Source organism: Hypanus sabinus, chromosome 5 (genome assembly GCF_030144855.1).
Source record: "Hypanus sabinus isolate sHypSab1 chromosome 5, sHypSab1.hap1, whole genome shotgun sequence".
Classification (NCBI taxonomy): Eukaryota; Metazoa; Chordata; class Chondrichthyes; order Myliobatiformes; family Dasyatidae; genus Hypanus; species Hypanus sabinus.
In genome coordinates, this window is record NC_082710.1 from 143617505 (window position 1) to 143637852 (window position 20348).

The window sequence follows — 20348 nt, forward strand, 5'->3', positions numbered from 1 at the left end:
CTGCTTCTATCACGTCACCAGGCAACACATTCCAGACAACAACCACCCTCCATGTATGGAGACACTTTCCTTGTGCATCTGCTTTAAATTTTCCAGCTCTCACCTCAGACCTATGACATCGAATATTTGACATGTTTTCCCTGAGAAAAGACTGCCAATGCCTCTTAAAATTTTATATTTCAGCCAGGTCCCCCCTCAGCCTCTACGTACCAGACGACAATCCAAATTTGCCCAACCTCTCCTAATGTCTAGTTCTCCGTATTCATCCTGGAGCCCTTCTGCACTCTCTCCAAAGTTTCCACATCCTTCCTGTAGTGTGTTGACCAGAAATGCACACGAAACTCCAAAGAGGGCATCAAAAGAGGAGCATACAAACTGTGCATGAATCAGTCCACAGTTAGATAATGTCTTGTGTTCCCCAACCACATTTCACAGTAACAGCCCCAAGAGTTTAATCAACAACGAAGTAGTTCTGTGTTTTATTTCAGATCTGTTAATGTGGAAATTGCTAACATACACTCACCACCCCCAATTGTCCCTTAACTAATGCCGGAGGAAAGGAGTAAGTTGTCACCAGGAGGAGGAAAATCAGTAGGCTTTTTCCCCTGAGGTCATTTAGAAAAGCAATCTACTTCACCGATCTGTTATCAGATTGAGACTTGCTTTCTTTTCCAAAATGGGATTTTATTTAATGACTTGAATTTAAAATCCCCAGCTCCCACAGTAGGATTTGAACTCCTGTCTGTCCAGGTCCAAAATGCTGACTGCCAATGCTAATACAAAGCCATGGTGCTACGCAGTACACAATGACAGTGCACACAGGAAGTTCCCCTGGATACAAGCCCAATATGAAAACAATCTGCATACAGTGATGAACAGTGGGGGGAAAATGGGGGATTTTACAGAGGGGAAGAACAGGGCTACGGATCAACAATCTATAGATTCCAAGGGGAACACGTTACCAACAAGCATGCCTGAGCTCAGAGGTGTGTGTGCATTATACATTTGCCAGGAAACATCTGTGGAACTGGAGGCTTATCGCACTAAGCACACATCGCTCCTTCCAAAGTACGGCACTAGTAGAACAACACAACATGGAGCACAATTTCAGGTTGCCTCTCCAATTCCTTCCGACAAACAAAGCTCAATTGTTCAAAGACCAAGAAAACAAACCATAAAAAGGAACCCTTTCTGCTGCATACTGAATTCATTCTTTTGAATTTCCTTTCATAGATAGGTTGTTGAAACAGATGGGAAGTTTAAAATCTGTTCAAGTGAGAGTACTGAAGGTGTACAAGCAAGGATGAGGCAACCAGACATCCTGCCGAGAGAGCTCAATGCTAAACTTACACCGAAGCAGGGAAGTTCAACATCCTACTCCTTTTCCACCAGGAGGAGGAGAAAGAAAAGACTGGCCCCATCAGAAATGGTTAAAGAAAGATTTGCTCCATTTAATTAACTTAACGGAGAAAATCTGCAGGTGCTGGAAATCCAAGCATCATGCACAAAATGCCGGAGGAACTCAGCAGGCCTGACAGCATCTATGGAAAAAAGTACAGTCGACATTTCGGACCGAAACCCTTCAACTGTACTTTTTTCCAAAGACGCTACCTGGTCTGCTGAGTTTCTCCAGCATTTTGTGTGTGTTGCTCATTTAATAGAATAGACTTCATTTCTTACATCCTTCACATACATGAGGAGTAAAAATATTCACGATACGTCTCCATCTCAATGTGCAATCGTAGTAATTTATAATGAATAGAACAGCCAATGTAACATAAAAATACACTCAAATCAAGGTGAGTTAATCAGTCCGATGGCCTGTTGGAAGAAGCTGTCCTGGAGCCTGTTGGTCCTGGCTTTTATGCTGCGGTACCACTTCCTGGATGGTAGCAGCTGGAATAGATTGTGGTTGGGGTGACTCAGGTCCCCAATGATCCTTTGGGCCCTTTTTACACACCTGTCTTTGTAAATGTCCTGAATAGTGGGAAGTTCACATCTACAGATGCACTGGGCTGTCCATACCACTCTCTGCAGAGTCCTGCGATTGAGGGAGGCGCAGTTCCCATACCAGGCAGTGATACAGCCAATCAGGATGCTCTCTGTAGAAAGTTCTTAGGATTTGGGGGCCCATACCAAACTTCTTCAACCGTCTGAGGTGAAAGAGGCACTGTTGTGCCTTTTTCACCACAAAGCATTACAGTACAAAAGCAAGTGCTTCAGTCCTTCTTGTCTGAGCCAAACAACTATTCTGCCTGCAACTGGACCACAGCCCTCTCTAGCCCTCTCTAGCCCTCTCATCCATGTATTTAACCAAACCTCCCAATCTCCAATACTCTGAAGAATCAACCCCCCCCCACATAAACAATCCAGAGATTTAATGAGGAATAATTATATCGACAATAAACTCCATACAACCCTCTAGCATTCAGATAATCCTCACATTTAATGGCCCAGCTGCAATCACTTGCAGTTTTCACTGCTGATAAGATATATTTAAAAAAACAGCCAAACATTCATTGATTGCATAACATTCCCAATTTGGTAAGAATCCTGGATTACCACACTTCGCTCCTGCAGTGCATTTAAATAAACATATTCATTAAGGAGAGAGAGAACTGGATCATAACATAGAAAACAAAGAAAACCTACAGCACAGTACAGGCCCTTCAGTCCACAAAGCTGTGCCAAACATGTCCTTACTTTAGAAATTACCTAGGGTTACCCATAGCCCTCTATTTTTCTGAGCTCCATATACCTGTCCAGGAGTCTCTTAAAAGACCCTATCGTATCCGCCTCCACCACCGTTGCTAGCAGCCCATTCGGCGCACTCACCACTCTCTGAGTAAAAAACTTACTCCGGGCATCTCCTCTGTACCTACTTCCAAGCACCTTAAAACTGTGCCCTCTCATGCTAGCCATTTCAGCCCTGGAAAAAAGCCTCTGACTATCCACACGATCAATGCCTCTCATCATCTTATACATCTCTATCAGGTCTCCTCTCATCCTCCGTCACTCCAAGGAGAAAAGGCCAAGTTCACTCAACCTATTCTCAACACTTAAACAAAGGAAGATGACTCAGCCATTACACTGATTCAACATACACCTGAAGTTGAATCTGCAAATATCTACACAACAACCCTGTATTAGCAAAAATCCTCACATTACAAATTTTTGTAGAAGCACAAACTTTTTATGACAGCAGGCCATTCTGACCATTATGACCATGCTGGTCAATCAACCATCTAATTTGCTGGGCTTATTCCCATATTCTACCAAACCACCACTCGCCAAGCTAGAAAGAATATTTTCTCATCCTGATTAATTGCTCTGATCATTTCAAATACCCCAGTCAGATCACACCCTCATCAGCACTCAAGGGAACTCAAGCCCAGTCTGTGTTAACCACCCTTCTGGCACCAGTGCTAATCAAAGGAGGCTGTGGTGCATCCGTCCAATGAGCAAAGTTTTCCCAAGCACAAACACACCACTCTGCCCAAACAACGCAACATTCAGAACACAGTTATTCCAGGACTAATGGCACTCACCTGGAAATCCTCACTGGGAAAAATCAGCATATCCCGTAAAGGATCGCTAATAATCTGTGCTTTCTTCTGCAGCAAGACATTCTCATAGTCAATAGGTTCAATGTCTTTTGGTTTGGCCTACAAAGGAAGCACAAAGATGATTAAAGTTGAAGAATATTGAAACAGTGTTCATATCTTAACATCAAAGCTGCTGCTCTGAATATTACATAACACATTCAAGGTGACAGAATACTCCAAGTATATCACTGAAAGGACCCCAAACACTACTCTTCCATCTCCTGTAATCCTCTCACTGAGGGATCGAGGCAGAGGAGGTACAAGGCTGCTTGTGACAAGAGGTAGAGGGACAGTAATCAGGGAGGCACAAAAGGCCAGAATTAGAAGAGTCCAAGGAGGTGAGAACATTGCACAGTGAAGAACATAGAGATAAGGAGGGATCTGAAAGCAGACAAGCATGTTAAGACTTGCTGTGCTATAAACCAGCAGAGGTCAGATGGGAAACAGGCATGGACTGTCTCCTGTTTTTATGTCCTTGGCTGACCCATGTCACTTCATGTGTCCTCAAGACATGGAGAGAGGTCCAGATAGGGTGGAAGGGGAGAGGGTGTTTTCAATCTTGGGAGAGTCCAAGAATGCAGGGCACAGCCTCAGAATACAAGTACGTTCATTTAGAATGGACAAGAGAAGGAATTTCCTTAGGCAGAGGGCTATGAATCTATGGAATTCATTACCACACATGGCTGTGGATACCAAGTCACTGGGTATATTTAAAGTGGAGGCTGACAGGTTCTTGACTAGTGAGGGCACCAAAGGTTAGAGGGAGAAGATGGGAGTGGGGTTGAAAAGGTTAATAACTCAAACATGATCAAAAGGCACAGCAGACTCGATGGGCCAAGTGGCCTAATTCTGCTCCCATGTCTTACAATCTCATTCTCCCACTAGTTCTCCCTGAGGCCTATTCATCCACACTCCCGTCAATTCAATCAACTGCCTGTACACCAGGAGCAATTTACAACAGCCAGTTAATGCACCAACCCTCGACATGGGAGGAAACTGGAGCACCAGGAGAAAACCCATGCCATCACAAGGAGAATGTGCGAACTCCCCACACGGAGATCACTGACTAAGCCTGGATCTCTGACACCGAGAGGCAGCGACCCTGCTAACTGTCCCACTGCACTGCTCTGCACTCAACAAGGAAGCGATCACCACCTGATTCTGAAGACTTGTAACTTGAAAGCCAATACAAAAGCAACTTTGCATTCATATCGCACCTTTAACCCAGGGGAGCACTTCAAGCAGCTGGACGGAGTTGACATAAACAGCAACACATTAATTAGAAGTGTCTACAGCTGCACCACTGTTTGTTCATTAGGCAAAGTGCAAAAATAATGTCACATACTTAAGCCCAAAAGTACGAGTTTATTTTGAACGGATAAGCTGGCTTGTTTTGCTAGAAGAAAATTCATAAACCATCAAGCTCAGAGGAAACTTTAGAAAACACATTCAATGGCCAAAAAAAAAATCAGTTACACCTGGAGCTACTTGTATGGGAACAGAATAGGCCATCCAAGCCATCTAGCCTGCTCCAAGATTCAATGATAGCCCAGCTCATCTACAATCTCACTCTGTACTCCTGCCTTTTCGCAGGTCAGTTTATATTTTGGTTATGAAAGATCGACTAACCTCAGGTTACTGTGGATGGAAGAGTTGGAAAACTCTTTTCATGGAAAACCAATGAAAGATCAACACAAAATGTCAGTTCTTTCCTTCCCCCCCCCCCACCCCACCTGTCCTACTGAGTGTCCCCTGCATTTCCAGAATTTACTTCAGGATGGTAGCATAGTGGTTAGCACAACGCTTTATGGTGATCTGGGTTCAATTCCGAATGTTCCGGATGTTCTCCCAATGACCACGGGGGTTTCCTCTGGGTGTTGCAGTTCCCTCTCACAGTTGAAAGACATACCCGTTGGCAGGATAATTGGTCACTGTAAATTGCCCTGTGACTGGGGTAGGGTTGGATCAGGAGTTGATGCGCGGTGTGGCTCTAAGGGCCAGGAGGACCTACTCCGCACTGTAACTCAGTAAATAAAAACATCTGGATCTCACTGTTAGACTCTCTTGACCTTTTGGTTACAATCGAGTTTTGCTTCTCCAATCAACACACACAAAATGCTGGAGGAACTCAGCAAGCCAGGCAGCATCTATGGAAAAGAGTATGGCTGATGCTTTGGGCTGAGACTCTTCATCAGGACTGAAGTCTCAGCTTTTTTTCCCCCCGAAACGTCGACTGTTCACTCTATTCCAGAAATGCTGCCTGGCCTGCCGTGTTTCTCCAGCATTGTGTTTGTGTGGCTTGGATTTCCAGCATCGGCAGATTTTATCTTGCTTTTGCTTCTCCAGTGCCGAGGTCACATGAATGGCTGCATGGGCATAAAATCCACCTGGGTCGACAGACCCACTCGCATTGGGAACTCAGTTAAACAAGAGTTAATGCGAGTCAGTCTAACTCTGAGAGCAAGCAACTACAGTCCTCAACATACACACACACACACACACACATAAAGATGTAGACAAATGCAACCAATAATATGTGCACAATGGAAATACACACATGTAAAAGCACATGCCAGTACATGGGACATACGCAGTTTGATTTTTTTTTTCTTTTACACAAAATATACAGTTATTTTTAACTCGGGAACAAATAAAATGAGTTTTGCAATTCAGAGGAGTGCAGAATGAAAGGGTGACTTCACTGCTTAAGTGCAGGATGTCCTGTTCTATTCTTCTGCAGCCGATCACTCAGTGAAGCACAGACAATCTGACCAATTCCATCACTCAGCTTTCTACGACACAAATAGGAAGCGGGGCCAGGTTTTGAAGCCTGAGTGAGAGGCAGCCAGTGATTTCCTGACAAATCATTTCCAACAACCAGGGCAGCTGTACTCAGCCCAAACTCGATTCTGTGTAATAGGAACACACTGAGGGGAGGGGATTGTTCAACTCTTCCTGTTGCTGTCTTTCAGTGAGCCCAGCTCAACTCTTCACACCCATCTCTTCCACAAAACCATTAATGTTTTTATTATCCTTCACCCATCAGACTCCTGAACCAGCCTGGATAACTTCACTCACCTCAACACTGAACTGATTTCACAGCTGATGGACTCACTTCCAACAACTCGACAACTCGTGTTCTTTGTACTACTTGCTTGCATGTTTATTGTTATTATTATGTATATGCAGATTCTCTTCTTCTGCACATTAATTGTTTGACAATCATCAGGGAGGTGGTCACTCAAGTTGCAGGAGGAGAGGGGAAGGGAATAGGCAGCTAACGCCAAGTACCCCTCTGGCTGTTCCCCTCGGAGAGAGGCATACCATTTTGGATACTGTGGATACCAGTAGGAGCCACAGCGACGGGGTCTCTCTGAGTCCGGCTCTGTGGCCCAGAAGGGAATGAGGGAGAAGGGAAGTGCAGTGGGGATAAGGGATCGATAGTTAGCAGAGTAGGTGGGAGATTCAGTGGACGTGGAAGAGACACCCAGTTGGTATGTTGCCTCCCAGGTGCCAGGGTCATGTCCCAGATCGGGCCCACAGCATTCTAAAAGGGGAGGGTGAGCAGCCAGAAGTTGTACTGATGCACAGAACGACACAAGTACGAAAAGAATGAGGTCCCGAAGGGGGAATATAGGGAGTTCAGTAGAAAGCTATAAAACAGAGACTCAAGGGAAGCAAAATCTGGATTATTGTCTGTGCCACATGCAGTTGAGGGTAAGAATAGGATGAATTTGCAGATGAACACAAGGTGGAGGAATTGGTGTAGGGGGAAGGGTTTCAGATTTCTGAGTCATTGGGATCTCTTCTGGTGAAGGTATGACCTGCACAAAAAGGACAGCTGAACTTGAGGGGCACCAATATCTTTGCCATCAGGCTTGTCAGAGTTGTTGAGGGGTTCCTAAATTAATTTGGTAAGGGGATGGGAACCAGAGCGATAGGGTTGAGGGTGAAGAAGTTGGAAGCCACGTCAGTGGATATATTTAAAGTGGGGTTTGATAGGTTCTTGAAAGGTTATGGGGAGAAGGCAGGAGAATGGGGTTGAGAAGGTAATAAATCTGCCATGATTGAAAGGCTGAGCAGATCGATGGGCCTAACAACCAATTCTGCTCCAACATCTTAGGGTCTTATGTCTACCCAGATGGCACACAAAACAAAGTTTATCATTGCGCCTCGGTACACGTGTCAACAATAAATTAAACTAGAGATTAATTTTATTGATATATTTTGCGATACAGCACGGAGCAGGCCTTTCCAGCCCTTTGAGCCACACCACCCCAGCAACCTCCAACAGACCCAATTAACCCTAACCTAATCACGGGATAATTCACAATGACCAATGAACCTACTTGGTATGGTTTTGGGCCGTGGAAGGAAATGGGAGCACCCAGGGAAAAGCCGCACATTCCACGGGTAGGACGCACAGACAGAACAGGGCCAAAGTTGCCCTGAGCTGGAATGGCGTTGCACTAACCGCTATGCCACGATGATGCCCACGTAGAGGCTCTTTCTCCATTCCCACACTCAACACTGGTTGGAAGAAAGTATCAATTCCCTCCTCAGCAGGGGGAGGTCCCTCTTCACATATGATATCTTTCATTAGGTGAGGGAGGGCTTGGGTGTTAGATGCGATTGCTGCCAGTTTTTTTGGTGTGGGAGTTTTAGCTGCTGTGCCCGTGTCCCAGTGGGTGATCTGTTAATTTTTGTGTGAGTGAGAAGTTGAGGTGGTTACGGGTTTGATGTTTTAGCTACCATGTCTAGGTGGGCGATTTGTTAGTTTTCATGCGAGGGAGAGGCTGGAGGGGGATTTGGGTTTGCGAGTCTAGTTTCTTTTTCTTTTTCCTGCGGGAGGAGGGCCCTCAACAACTTCCATGTTTTTTTCCGTATTTTATGGCTATCTGGAGAAGACGAATCTCTGAGTTGTGTTCTACATACATACTTCGATAATAAAATCAACCTTTGGAAACTTGAATCGTATTTCCTTTTTAAGGGCCATATTCAGGTCGCGAGCAGGCGGTACAACAGTTAAATAACTGTGCACGAATTTGAAGGGGTAGAGAGGGTGGGAACTCCATCACTGAGCACAGTGGGATACTGAGAGACAATAGATGGGTGTGGGTTGCGTCAACTCTGTTGCTGAGCTTCCTACTGGTGCCTCAGGGACCTCCATGTACACAATGCCTGGGTCACAGCGAGAACTGAAAACCACCTGGATTACAGCAGCATACAAAGCAAGTAAGGATTTCTCGTCAGAGAACATTGAGCAAGTGACTCTGTTAAACAGCCCGCTATTGTTCTGGGCAGGATCAACAGTATCTCACAGAAACATCAAGTTTCTCCAACAATCAGATTATTCACCCAAGTTAGATCAAAATAGATCCTAGTAGAGAGGCTGAAAGTGAATTTTTGTCCAGTAGTAAATATTATCACAGCACTGCTGCTGTACAAATTTTAAAACTCATGAACAAGAAGCAGGCTCCTGGAGGAGCTCAGCAGGCCAGAAGGGAAAAGGACAGTCAACAATTCTGGTTGAGAACCTTCGCAGGACCCTCCATCAATGCTGCCTAACCTGCCCAGTTCTTCCAGCAATCTGTTTTTTGCTCCAGATTCCTGCACCCGCAGTCTCCTTGTGTCTCCACTTAAGAAAAACATTATGCTAATTAAAACATCATTCCACAGCGTCATTTATCTGCATCATTTTTAGGCGTGTATGCATATTAATAGAAGATTTTTCAGTAATCCCATTCTGGCCTGGAACACGGTTTGTTCCACATGGACTCAACCCTCCACAGTTGACCACTGAAATCAAGTTCAGAAGCCATTAGTTTTGAGAATTGTGTGATTTGTGCAATTTAATGAACAGGTACTCCACTACAAGGGAAATTAATGCATCATCAGTTGAAGCTATTTTACCTGGGGCCGTCTGTGGCTGTTACTAACAAAACAAATAAAAGTGTTCCAATATACAGAACACTCAAAGAATCTTGCAAATATTGTTTATCTTTTATGTTTATGTTTTACTTGTTATGCTACGTGCTTGCGATTTGCATTGGTGTACTATTGTTACATCTACCATGATACAGTGAAAAGCTTGTTTTGCATACTGATTATAATCACGTTGCATTGAGGTAGAAAAATGCAAAACAATTACAATGCAGATTAAGCGTAAAAGCTATCAAGAAACAGCAGTACAGGTGAAAGATAGTGTGCAAGATCACGAGGTAGATGATGGTGCAACTAGAATTGCACTTAGGTATGTGACAATAAACTCAACTTTCCTTCATTTTTTTCTACGAATCAGAACCAACCCAAATCTCGCAAGTCAGGGTGAGTCTTACATGTGTGTAATCAAAGCCGTTATATCTACCTTGAAAACATCACAGTCTGAACATGTGCGAGAATGCATGCTACTGCAGTTAAGCATACCAACATTTAGTAGAAGGGGCATGTAGCAGGAAAGCTTTTCGTTTCTTGTATTTCTTTACAACTTTTTTTTAAATGGGTCTCATTGAGTCTGTGACAGCCTGCTTACCATCTGTCTTAACCCCTGGTTTTGTTTCCCTGTAACCTATCTCTCACATCACTTTCAAAGATTCTTCATCTCATGTTCTCAATATTTATTGCTTATTTACTTATTATTATTATTATTATTATTACAATCCCTTTCTTTTTGTCCTTGCACAATTTGTGTCGTTTGCACACTGGTTGAACATCCAAGTTGGTGAGGTCATTCATTGATTCTGTTATGGTTATTAATCTATGGATTACTGAGTATGCCCACAAGAAAATGAATCTCAAGGCTGTGTATGGTGACATATATGCACTCTGTTAATAAATTTTCTTTGAACCCAAAACCAAAAAGATATCACCCTCTTCCTTTTGATCAATTCACCAGCAGTATTAGCCAAAGCTGGAAAGTTTGAGACCATCTATTGTTTTATACATCAACATTGAAAAAATGCTCCAGTTGCTGCTCAGAAAATGGGCACGGTGAGGCTGCTCCCAGTGATAAGGTCCAATGGGCTTTATACTCGTGATGTTCTACTGCAAGGTTCCTGGTCCATTTCATACAAGCTAAATATTGTGATGGGTTTGGAGTCACATACATGCCAGACTGGGTCACAGGGACAGGCAGTTCCTTTTCCCCGAACATCATAAGTGAACCAGACACTTACTCAACAACCCAAAAGCTTCACTTACACAATTACCAACTTATTCTGCTTCATTATATTTTCACTAATTAACTGAACCATCTCCTCCCAGCTTCTCATTTCTCCTGTATCCGCAGAATCTCTTATGTTCAAGATGGTTTAGCCCCGACTCCTAGACTGAAAGTCTGCAACCATCCTCCCGTTCCAACTCCGCTTGTCAGACCCTGAGCTCAGAGTGCAGAGGGCAGTGACGATTGTACAGAAACAAAAGCACCAAAATCAGTCAGCACCTCACCAGAAGGCAAGTGCGCCAAAGGAATTCCGACAGTCGCCCGAGACTCTCTGCGAGAGGTCAGGAGTTACAAAGTGCCTTGACTTGCTACAAATGAAACACAGATATCTGCACTGTGCGCTGCTCAGTGTACAAGTCCTCCCTGCCAAAAAACCATGGAAGCAAAATAAGCAAGCCTCTGTGGTGAATTCATTCATCTGAATGAAACTATTTCTTGGAACTGGATAATGGAGGGTAAATAGAACAAAGTCCAAGAAAGGAAAACAAAAGCTAGAACAAAAATCACTTTCTGAAATAGTGTTGTCCTTAACACGGCCTTGACTGTACCATAAACTCTTCAAGATCAAACTCCCAGATCAGGAGCAAGCCTTCACCATAAAAGAATCCATAAGCAGAACCTTACAAGACAAGCTATAAATTATGCAAGTGATTGCACTCTGTATTTGCCCAACGATACAGAACTCATCTCTGCTGAAGAAATTGACTGCCAATCCTTCCCTGTTTCTCTGGCACAGAGAGCCGAGGCCAGTTATGATCATACTGAATGGTGGGGCAGGCTTGAAATGCCTTGTGGCTCCTCCTACTCCTATTGTCGGACTTTTTTGCACTTTGGTGTCAGACGGTTTCAAGTCCCACACCAGGTACCTCAGCACTGCATCGCAGCTGTACTCTGGTGCAGTACTGAGGGACTGCTGCACTTTAGATAAGATGTCCGCTATCCCAACCGGGTGCAAAACAAATGTACAAATACACTGAAAAGCTCTCTTGCAGCAGCACAGCAGGCACGTAGATTCAGACAACACGCGGAACACAGATTATACACGACAGTGAAGTAAAAGTGTGCAAAACAAGCTATCAGTGCAAAACCACAATCAGAGACAAGTCTGTGGCAGTGCGAGGGGTGGTCCTTCATGTTCTGTTCCTGAGGTAGGGCGAGGGTTGAGCAAGTCAGTTCAAGAACATGGTGAATGTAGGAAAGCAGCTGAGCAGGATCGGGAAGTTTCCCACAGTCAAGTGGCCAACATTAGTCATGGAGCCAAACACAGATGGGTCTGTACACCTGGCTGACTGAGCTTACTTTGTGCAAACTGAACACTGTTTCGTCCCAAGTTTATACCCAAGTTTTCCTGAGTTCAATGTGTATTGAAAAGTACTTCTACTTTTTGCATTTAATTAAACTTTTTATTTTATATTTATTTATATGGGTGATTGATAAGTTTGTGGCCTATGGCAGAAGGAGTCAATTTTTGAGAACCTAGCACATTTATTTTTCAACGTAGTCCCCTCCTACACTTACACACTTAGTCCAGCGGTTGTGAAGCACACGGATCTTGGACTTCCAGAAAGTGACTACAAATGGGTGATTGATAAGTTTGTGGCCTAAGGTAGAAGGAGACGAGTTATACAACTCTCGCTACATGCACATGCAGTTCAACTCTTTGAGTGATTATGCGGAAAGTTTGAAGTTAATAATTCATCTCCCTCTACATTAGGCCACAAACTTATCAAACACCCCTGCTGTGGACACTTTCTGGCGGTCCACAATCCGTATGCTCCATGACTGCTAGACTAAGTGTGTAAACGTAGGAGGGGACGATGTTGAAAAATAAATGTGCTAGGTTTTCTAAAATTGACTCCTGCTACCTTAGGCCACGAACATATGAATCACCCCTCATACCTATACTTACTGTAATTCACAGTTTTTATTATTATGTATAAAGTACTGCTGCCACAAAACCAACAAACTTCACGGCATACGCTGGTGATATTAAACCCAATTCTGCTTCAGTACTCAAGTTCAAGTAAACGCTGTTAGCACGAACCGTACAAAACCTGCATTTTAACAGGCGGCACAGAACAGACACCCAAGTTGATCAATCCATTGCAAAGTGGCACAGCAGAGGGGACAAATGAAAACCCCAGTTTATCTGGCTGTGTGAGTCTGGGAAAGACACTCTCTGGTCCCGCCAAGCCGGTGAGATAGAGACAGCTCTCCCACCCCAAACCCCAGTTTGTGTGGATGCTGTGTAATTTGCAACCCTGTCACCAATTAGTGCCATGAAATAACAGACAGTACACTGCATACAATTAAAGGAATTATATTTATGAAATATAACAACTACAGGGTTAGTAAGGAAAAACAAAAAGGAAAGGGCCCCTTTTAATCAGTCAAATGTGCACAAGTTGGAGTTTAACTTTCACTGATATTCGCTGATCCTCATTCAATCTCAGCACCTGGCTTCTTCAACTCACAGTCCTGCACCGGGTCGAATCCTATGGCCCATTCTCTCCAGCATCCTCTCTCTTCATCTCCCACTGACCAAAAGCCCCAAGACCAGTCTTAGTGTCCCTCACCAAAAAATCCTCCCCCCAGCTCCACCATCCTAATTGGATGGCTCACATTCCTCATCATCCCTTATCTTCAACAATAACCCAAACAGGCTGAAAGCAGAACAGAACTGCTAAATGAGATACCTACAGCAAACAGTAAAAATGTGAACCTGGGCATTACATAAGAAAAAGGCTTGAAAGGTTACAGCTATCAGAAAAGGCTGGAACTCTGCACAAGAAAAGGAGGGCTGAGGAGTGACCCATGAGAAATTCTATGTTGAAGAGAAGCCTTCCACATATGGAGGAGCCACCTAATAACCTGAACGCAAATAAATGCCATCTGGGATTTAGCTGAAACTTGTTCACTCAGACAGTGTGGAAATTGAGGAACTTGTTCCCTCCAGGAGCGGTCAAGATGAAGAGCAGCGATGAGCTTAAAACGAAGCTGCATAAACATACGAAGGCAGGATACTTGATTTCATCTGATAGATTAGTCTTCTATTCCTCCTCCCCTACATTCTTGTAATTCTTAAACTCTTATAAACGCACTGTTTGCAGTTTTTAATCTGTTACTTCCAACATAGAAATCAAGTGCTCAAAGACTACATGGAGGTCACGTTCTCTTTAAAATTTATGAAACAAAAGCAAGTATTATTAATTTAAGACAGCCTGCTAAAGTTAAAAGCTTAATAATAAATAGAACAAAGGAAAGAGTAGGAGGTGTTGAGAACACTTAAGATCTTTAATTTACCTTTAATTTAAAAAGTTGGAAGTTTATTTAGAAATACTGTTGCCAGAACGAAGGGAAACTTCTGACACAGACCAAATTGTCATCAAAAACTGTTGCTTGTTCCTGCAACAGGACACCAGAAGTGAAATACCACTGGCTCACAAAAAAAGTTTTGTAACATTTAAAATTGATTCGCATTTCAAAAAAAAACACTTGCTTTATATTTCAGAAGCTATCTGAAGTGTTTTAGAGCCAATGTAAAGCACTCTTAAGAATAATTAATACTGCAGGAAGTGTGGGAGCCAAAATGCAGATACAAAGTTCCACAAACACAACTGTGATAATGGTCAAATATACTACTTTGGTAATGATATATTCAGGATAACACCCGCCTAGATCAAAGATTATTTACCTACAGAAATTCAATGGCCACTTTATTAGGTACCTCACAAACTGGCTGATAAGATACTTACATTAATGAGGTGTACCTGATAAACAAGATCTTGCATGTCTCCCTCTGCTACAGTTGAAAGTTCCTACCTGCTTCAACAGGGCAACAGTTATACCAGGGCAACAGTTATACCAGTGCATGAGCCGCCTCAATGACCATCATCCAGTAGCACTCACACCTACAGTGAAGAAATGCTTCGAAAGGTTGGTCAAGGCTAGAATCAACACCTATCTCAAGAAGGACCTGGACCCATTGCAATTTTGTCTATCGCTACAACAGATCTACAGTGGTTGCGACCCCACTGGCTCTTCACGCAGCGTTGGACCACCTGGACAATACAAATACCTACGTTAGGATGCTGTTTATTGACTACAGCTCAGCATTTAATACCATCGTTCCTACAGTCCTGATCAAAAAGCTACAGAATCTTAGCCTCTGTACCTCCTTCTGTAATTGGATCCTCAACTTCCTAACTGGAAGATCACAATCGGTGCTGATTGGAAACAACATCTCCACTTCACTGACAATTAACACTGGTGCCCACTGTTCTTCTCTCTCTACACCCATGACTATGTGGCTAGGCATAGCTCAAGCAGTATCTGTAAATTTGCTGATGATCCAACCATTGTTGGCAGAATTTCAGATGGTGATGCAAGAGTGTATAGGAGCGAGATATACCAGTTAGTTGAGTAGTGTCACAGCAACAACCTTGCACTCACCATCAGCAAGACCAAAGAGCTGATTCTGGACTTCAGGAAGGGTAAGGCCAGGAAACACAAATCAATCCTCATAGAGGGACCCAACCTGGACACAGCATATTGATAAAGGTGGCAAGACAGCAGTTATATTTCATTAGGAGTTTGAGGAGAGTTGGTTTGTCAACTAAGCACTCTGCAACACTGAGCGTCATAGGAAGTCATTCCTGCCTGTGGCCATCAAACTTTACAGCTCCTCCCTCAGAGCGTCAGACACCCTGAGCCAATAGGCTGGTCCTGGAAACACGAGGAAATCTGCAGATGCTGGAAATTCAAACAACAACACACACAAAATGCTGGTAGAACACAGCAGGCCAGGCAGCATCTATAGGGAGAAGCGCTGTCAACGTTTCGGGCCAAGACCCTTCATCAGGCTGGTCCTGGACTTATTTCCACTTGGCATGATTTACTTGTTATTATTTAATTATTTATGGTTTTATATTGCTATATTTCTACACTATTCTTGGTTGGTGCGGCTGTAACAAAACCCAATTTCCCTCGGGATCAATAAAGTATCTCTGTCTGTCTGTCAAAAACGTCTACAAACATACTGTGGGAGCTCTCTGACTGGCTGCATCACTGTCTGGTATAGTTGCAAGTCTTCTAGCGCCAACACAGCATTCTCATAATTTACTAACCCTAACTTGTACATCCTTGGAATGTGGAAGGGAACTAGAGCACCCAGAGGGAAACCCAAACGGTCACAGGGAGAACTTATAAACTCATCAACCAGCAGCAGGATTTGAACCCCAATCTTACAGCTGCTGCTAAAAAGCTTAACGCTAATTGATACATTAATCAACCATCACTCCTCTCCCATGAGAAACATCAAAGCAGTTCTGATGGGATTTCCCACAATCTCACCCATCCTCACCCTCCTTACAGTTTAGAATAAACATTTTCCCCTCCCTTTTCTAGATATAATTTAGAGTCTTCAGCCTCATTTCTCTCTCCATAGATGCTTCCACACTGGCATTTTCTGCTCTCTCATTTCCAGATTTCCAGCATTAAGTTTTATTTTCAATTTAATGATTCTATGGCAGGAGTCATATTCTGCGAGCTAACTTAGAGCCTGTCTCTGGAGCTTGCACCAGCTGCTGTCAGAACATTCATGGGAAAAGCATTCTCTGCCGCCTCAGAAATTTATGTCAGGTTGGTAAACTGAGATTACCTGAAATAACTGACAAGTTGCCAGAAAGAACTCCCAAAAATAATGGGAATTCCACCAGATTGAGCAGCCGCAGGATCAGTGATAAACCAACACTAATCTTTCAACAAGGTGTAATATTTTGCTTTTTATTTCTAGCGCACATCACTCCTGTTCGCTCCTTAACCCTTCATGAACCACTCACCCACCCACCCCACTCCCGTTCCAAAGGGGACCAGCACAAAACCCCACCGGAGTGTGGAGAGGGTCCTCAGCTGTCAGAAATACCTCCCTTTCAACTAATTAAGCTGACGCTGACAATGAGCTGGACATCTGGGTAGAGCCCCCAACCTGATGGTCTGAGCTCCTGTACCTCCTTCCTGACAGTAGTGGGTCAAAGAGATTGTGGGACGGGCACTAAGGATCCCAAATATGCTTCGGGCCCTTCGTCTGCAACACATGCAGTCAATGTCACAAATCGGGGCAAGGAAAACCCCAGAGACCCTCTCAGCGATACCTACATAGATACTGCCTGATTTGCTAAGTTCCTCCAGCACGTTGCGTGTGTTGTCCAGATTCTCAGCAATTGCAGAATATCCCGACTTTATGCCGGAGGAGCTCGGCGGTTTGAGAAGCATCTGGAGGGAAACAGACAGTCCACATTTTGGGTTGAGATCCTTTTTGATCTCGACTCCCACAGTGTACTTGTCAGATATATTCTGTGGCTACCTTCTGTGGACACCTGTCCACCTGCTCCTTAATGCAAATATCTAATCAGCCAATCAGGTGGCAGCCTGTAGATATTACTCAAGAAGTTCAGTTGTTTTTCCAGACTGAACACCAGAGCGGGGAAGAAATTTGATCTAAGTGACTCTGACTGTGGAATGATTGTTGGTGCCAGACAGGGTAGTTTGAGTATCTCAGAAGCAGCTGATCTCCCGGGATTTTCACACCAAAGCGGTCTCCAAAATTTACAAAGAATCGTGCAAAAAACAAAAAGCATCCAATGAGCAGCAGTTCTGTGTGCAAAAAGGGCTTGTTAGCGAGAGATCGAAAGAGAATGGCCAGACTGGTTCAAGCTGAGAGGAAGGCGGCAGTAACTCAAATAGTCATGCATTTACAACAGTGGTGTGCAGAAGAGAATCTCTGAACGCACAACGCGTCAAACCTTGAAAGCGGATGGGCTACAGCAGCAGAATTCCATGAATACACACTGAGCGGTCACTGTATCAGGTACAGGAGGTAGATAAAGTGGCTATGATCAGTAGGCTCCATCGTCACTGTGGGACCTTCCTGTGTGTGACCCCTACATTACAAATCAGCCTTCAACCCAACCACAGTTCAGCTGCATGAAATCTGGGAGGTCCCGAGGGGGTGAAAGTCACAAAACAAATACAGAGCTTTTCTTCCTATTCCCAACGTCATTTTCAATGCTTTACAACCTACGCTCTGTAGCATAAATTAGTTCACATTCCACGCTTGCAAAGTCACACAAAATATGCATAGTTTCCGCACAAGTGCAAAATATTAAACATATATACTCTTTCACTTCAGCTCTTGGGATCTGTTTTCCAGCACAAGCAACAATGGTCAAATGACCAATGCACAGACCATAGACGTTGACAGACAATGAAAACTCTGGGAGGGAGGGCGGGGGGACGACGACAACGGTGATTCCTGGCCAGGAAATAAAACTACTATACAAGAATGAAATTCCTTTCCCGAACACCCACACCAGCCAGTGAAGTGACTTGATGACCAGTCCCTGCTATGACACATTCTGGATGATAAGCACGCACAGAAAACAGCAGGTAATATCGGTTTACTTAACTAGCATAACTGAAACGCAATGAATCCGTTGCAAAGCTCCGAATATAGAGTTTTGGGGGTGTTTTCTAACACACATACACAAACCCAATTTGTTATAAACCTCTATAAATGATCCATGCCAATTTAAATAACCCCCCCCCCCACCCACCCACATACTGGGGAAGCTGAACTTGAGTGGACTGGCGATGGTCAATGTTATTGCACCACCCTTTCTCCACACACACACACACACAGATCTACAACCATGGAGCACAGACATACATCCACTGAAAAGACCAACACGCGCACAAGACATAAAGCCACAAGATACACGGAATGGACCGACGTCTACTGACACAAGCGCACACAGAATAGCGCACCCACTGGAAACAGCAACACACAGACAGACTCTGAACATCGACTCACAGAATGGACCTACTTCTACTGAGCACACAGACAAAACAGAACTACACCCACTGAATACAGACACGCGGAACAGATCAAAACTCGCTGAAAAAAAACACACACACTGAGAACACACAAACAATGATCTGCACCCAAGGAACGAACACACACAGACAGAATCCACCTACACCCACTGAGCAGGAACACACATACAAAGACACAGCAGACGCCATCCGCGGGCTAATCCTGGGATCGGAGCTGCCAGGTGCATCGCTCGGGAAAAGCTGGGCAGGTACGGTAACCGTAAGCTCCGGCGCTGGGGTTAACGTCGCACTTACATCCAAAGTCTTGTCGGTGATTTCACTCAAGGGGATCTGCCCCACATCCAGCTCGGAGTCGCAGGCTGCGCTTCTGTACCTCTGCACCGGCTCCACCGCATGGAGATCCTTCTTAAAGAGTCGGTTCACTTTCCCTTGTATCATCTCGCCCCGGACGCCGAGTCGGTTCCCCGTACCGGGCCACCAAAACTTTCACAAAGTCGTGGTCAAAAACTTTCAGCGAAGCAACGTGTCGTCCGCATTCCCAATTCAGTCCCGTAGAAAGAGAGAGACCGACGGAGGAGGGAAGGGCAGCCCAAAGCTGGTGGGAACTTGGTCACATCTCGTCCAAGGAAAGTTTCCAGCCAAGTTCCTTCAGTCGCTGAGCGGGGAATGCGCAATTCGCAGGGACAAATCCTCCCAGCTGCTGGGGCAGGGCGGAGCAGGCAGAGAGACTGCGAACCGCCTCCACCCTCAGCACTTCAAACTCTTGCTCCGGGAACATGTGAACTGCACGGTGGAGACATCAGGTTTTTTAACTGGTAGATGTCAGGAAATACGCTGTTCTGTGGCTGCAGAACAGTGCAAGTCATTAAAATAACTGAGTTCCCCCTGCACACCTCACGTTCAACTCCACGATCACCCACCCACCCTAAAAGATATCTTGCAAACTTCACAAGCTAGCGCTGCTTCAACATTTACAGATTAATCGGCAGTGCGTTAACACGGGCGATTAAACCAACTCCTCGCTCACTTAGCAAACTCAACAGTGGGAGGCTGGCTAGCGGCGGGGTGCGTCAGGGGGTCAGGACGTGAACTGAACTCCAAGTTTCAGGCAACTTGAACCCCTTTCGCTGTTGGATATTCGACCCCAAGTTGTTGGGCGGGGGGAGGTAAAATCGATGGAAGGGATCGACGTCTGGGGGCAAAGGAAGATGTGACAGTCGGGGGGGGGCCGATGGGAAAGGACAGTAGGGGGAATGTGCTGGGGTGGGGGTTAGGACTGATGGGGTGAGGGATGAGGCAGGGAGGGGAAGAGTGGGGTGAGGAAAGAGATGAAGGAAGGGTTGAGGTGATGGGGCAGGCAAGAGGAGTGGGTTAGGGGCTGGGGATTGACGAGGGGTGCATAAAGGGTGTGGGGAGCTGTGAGTGGGGGCAGAGAGGAATGAGTAGTGGAGTGGAGGTTTGGGGATGAGGGGAGAAGTGGGTGGGAGGAAGGGACGGATGGGGTGAGGAGCAGGTTGGGTAGGGCTGCAGGATGTAGGGGAGCTGGGAGTGTACAGGGAAGCAAAAGAGGGGAAAGGACAAGAGACAGGTCTATTTAGGAAGGACTTCCATGTACAAGAAAAATCTGG

General features: G+C 44.7%; 1 protein-coding gene across 7 annotated transcripts in view; it reads right to left on the minus strand.

Moving 5' to 3' along the window:
• The window catches only part of dock9b (dedicator of cytokinesis 9b), a 329527-nt gene that overhangs the window by 205975 nt on the left and 103204 nt on the right, over window positions 1-20348 (minus strand). For 6 of the 7 annotated variants that reach the window (XM_059970496.1, XM_059970495.1, XM_059970491.1 and 3 more), the window contains exon 2: window positions 3549-3665. In XM_059970496.1, the coding sequence (XP_059826479.1) occupies window positions 3549-3665 (117 nt within the window). Of the gene's footprint in view, window positions 1-3548; window positions 3666-19014; window positions 19811-20348 lie in introns of those variants that run through there. The other variant, XM_059970490.1, reaches the window with a different exon arrangement.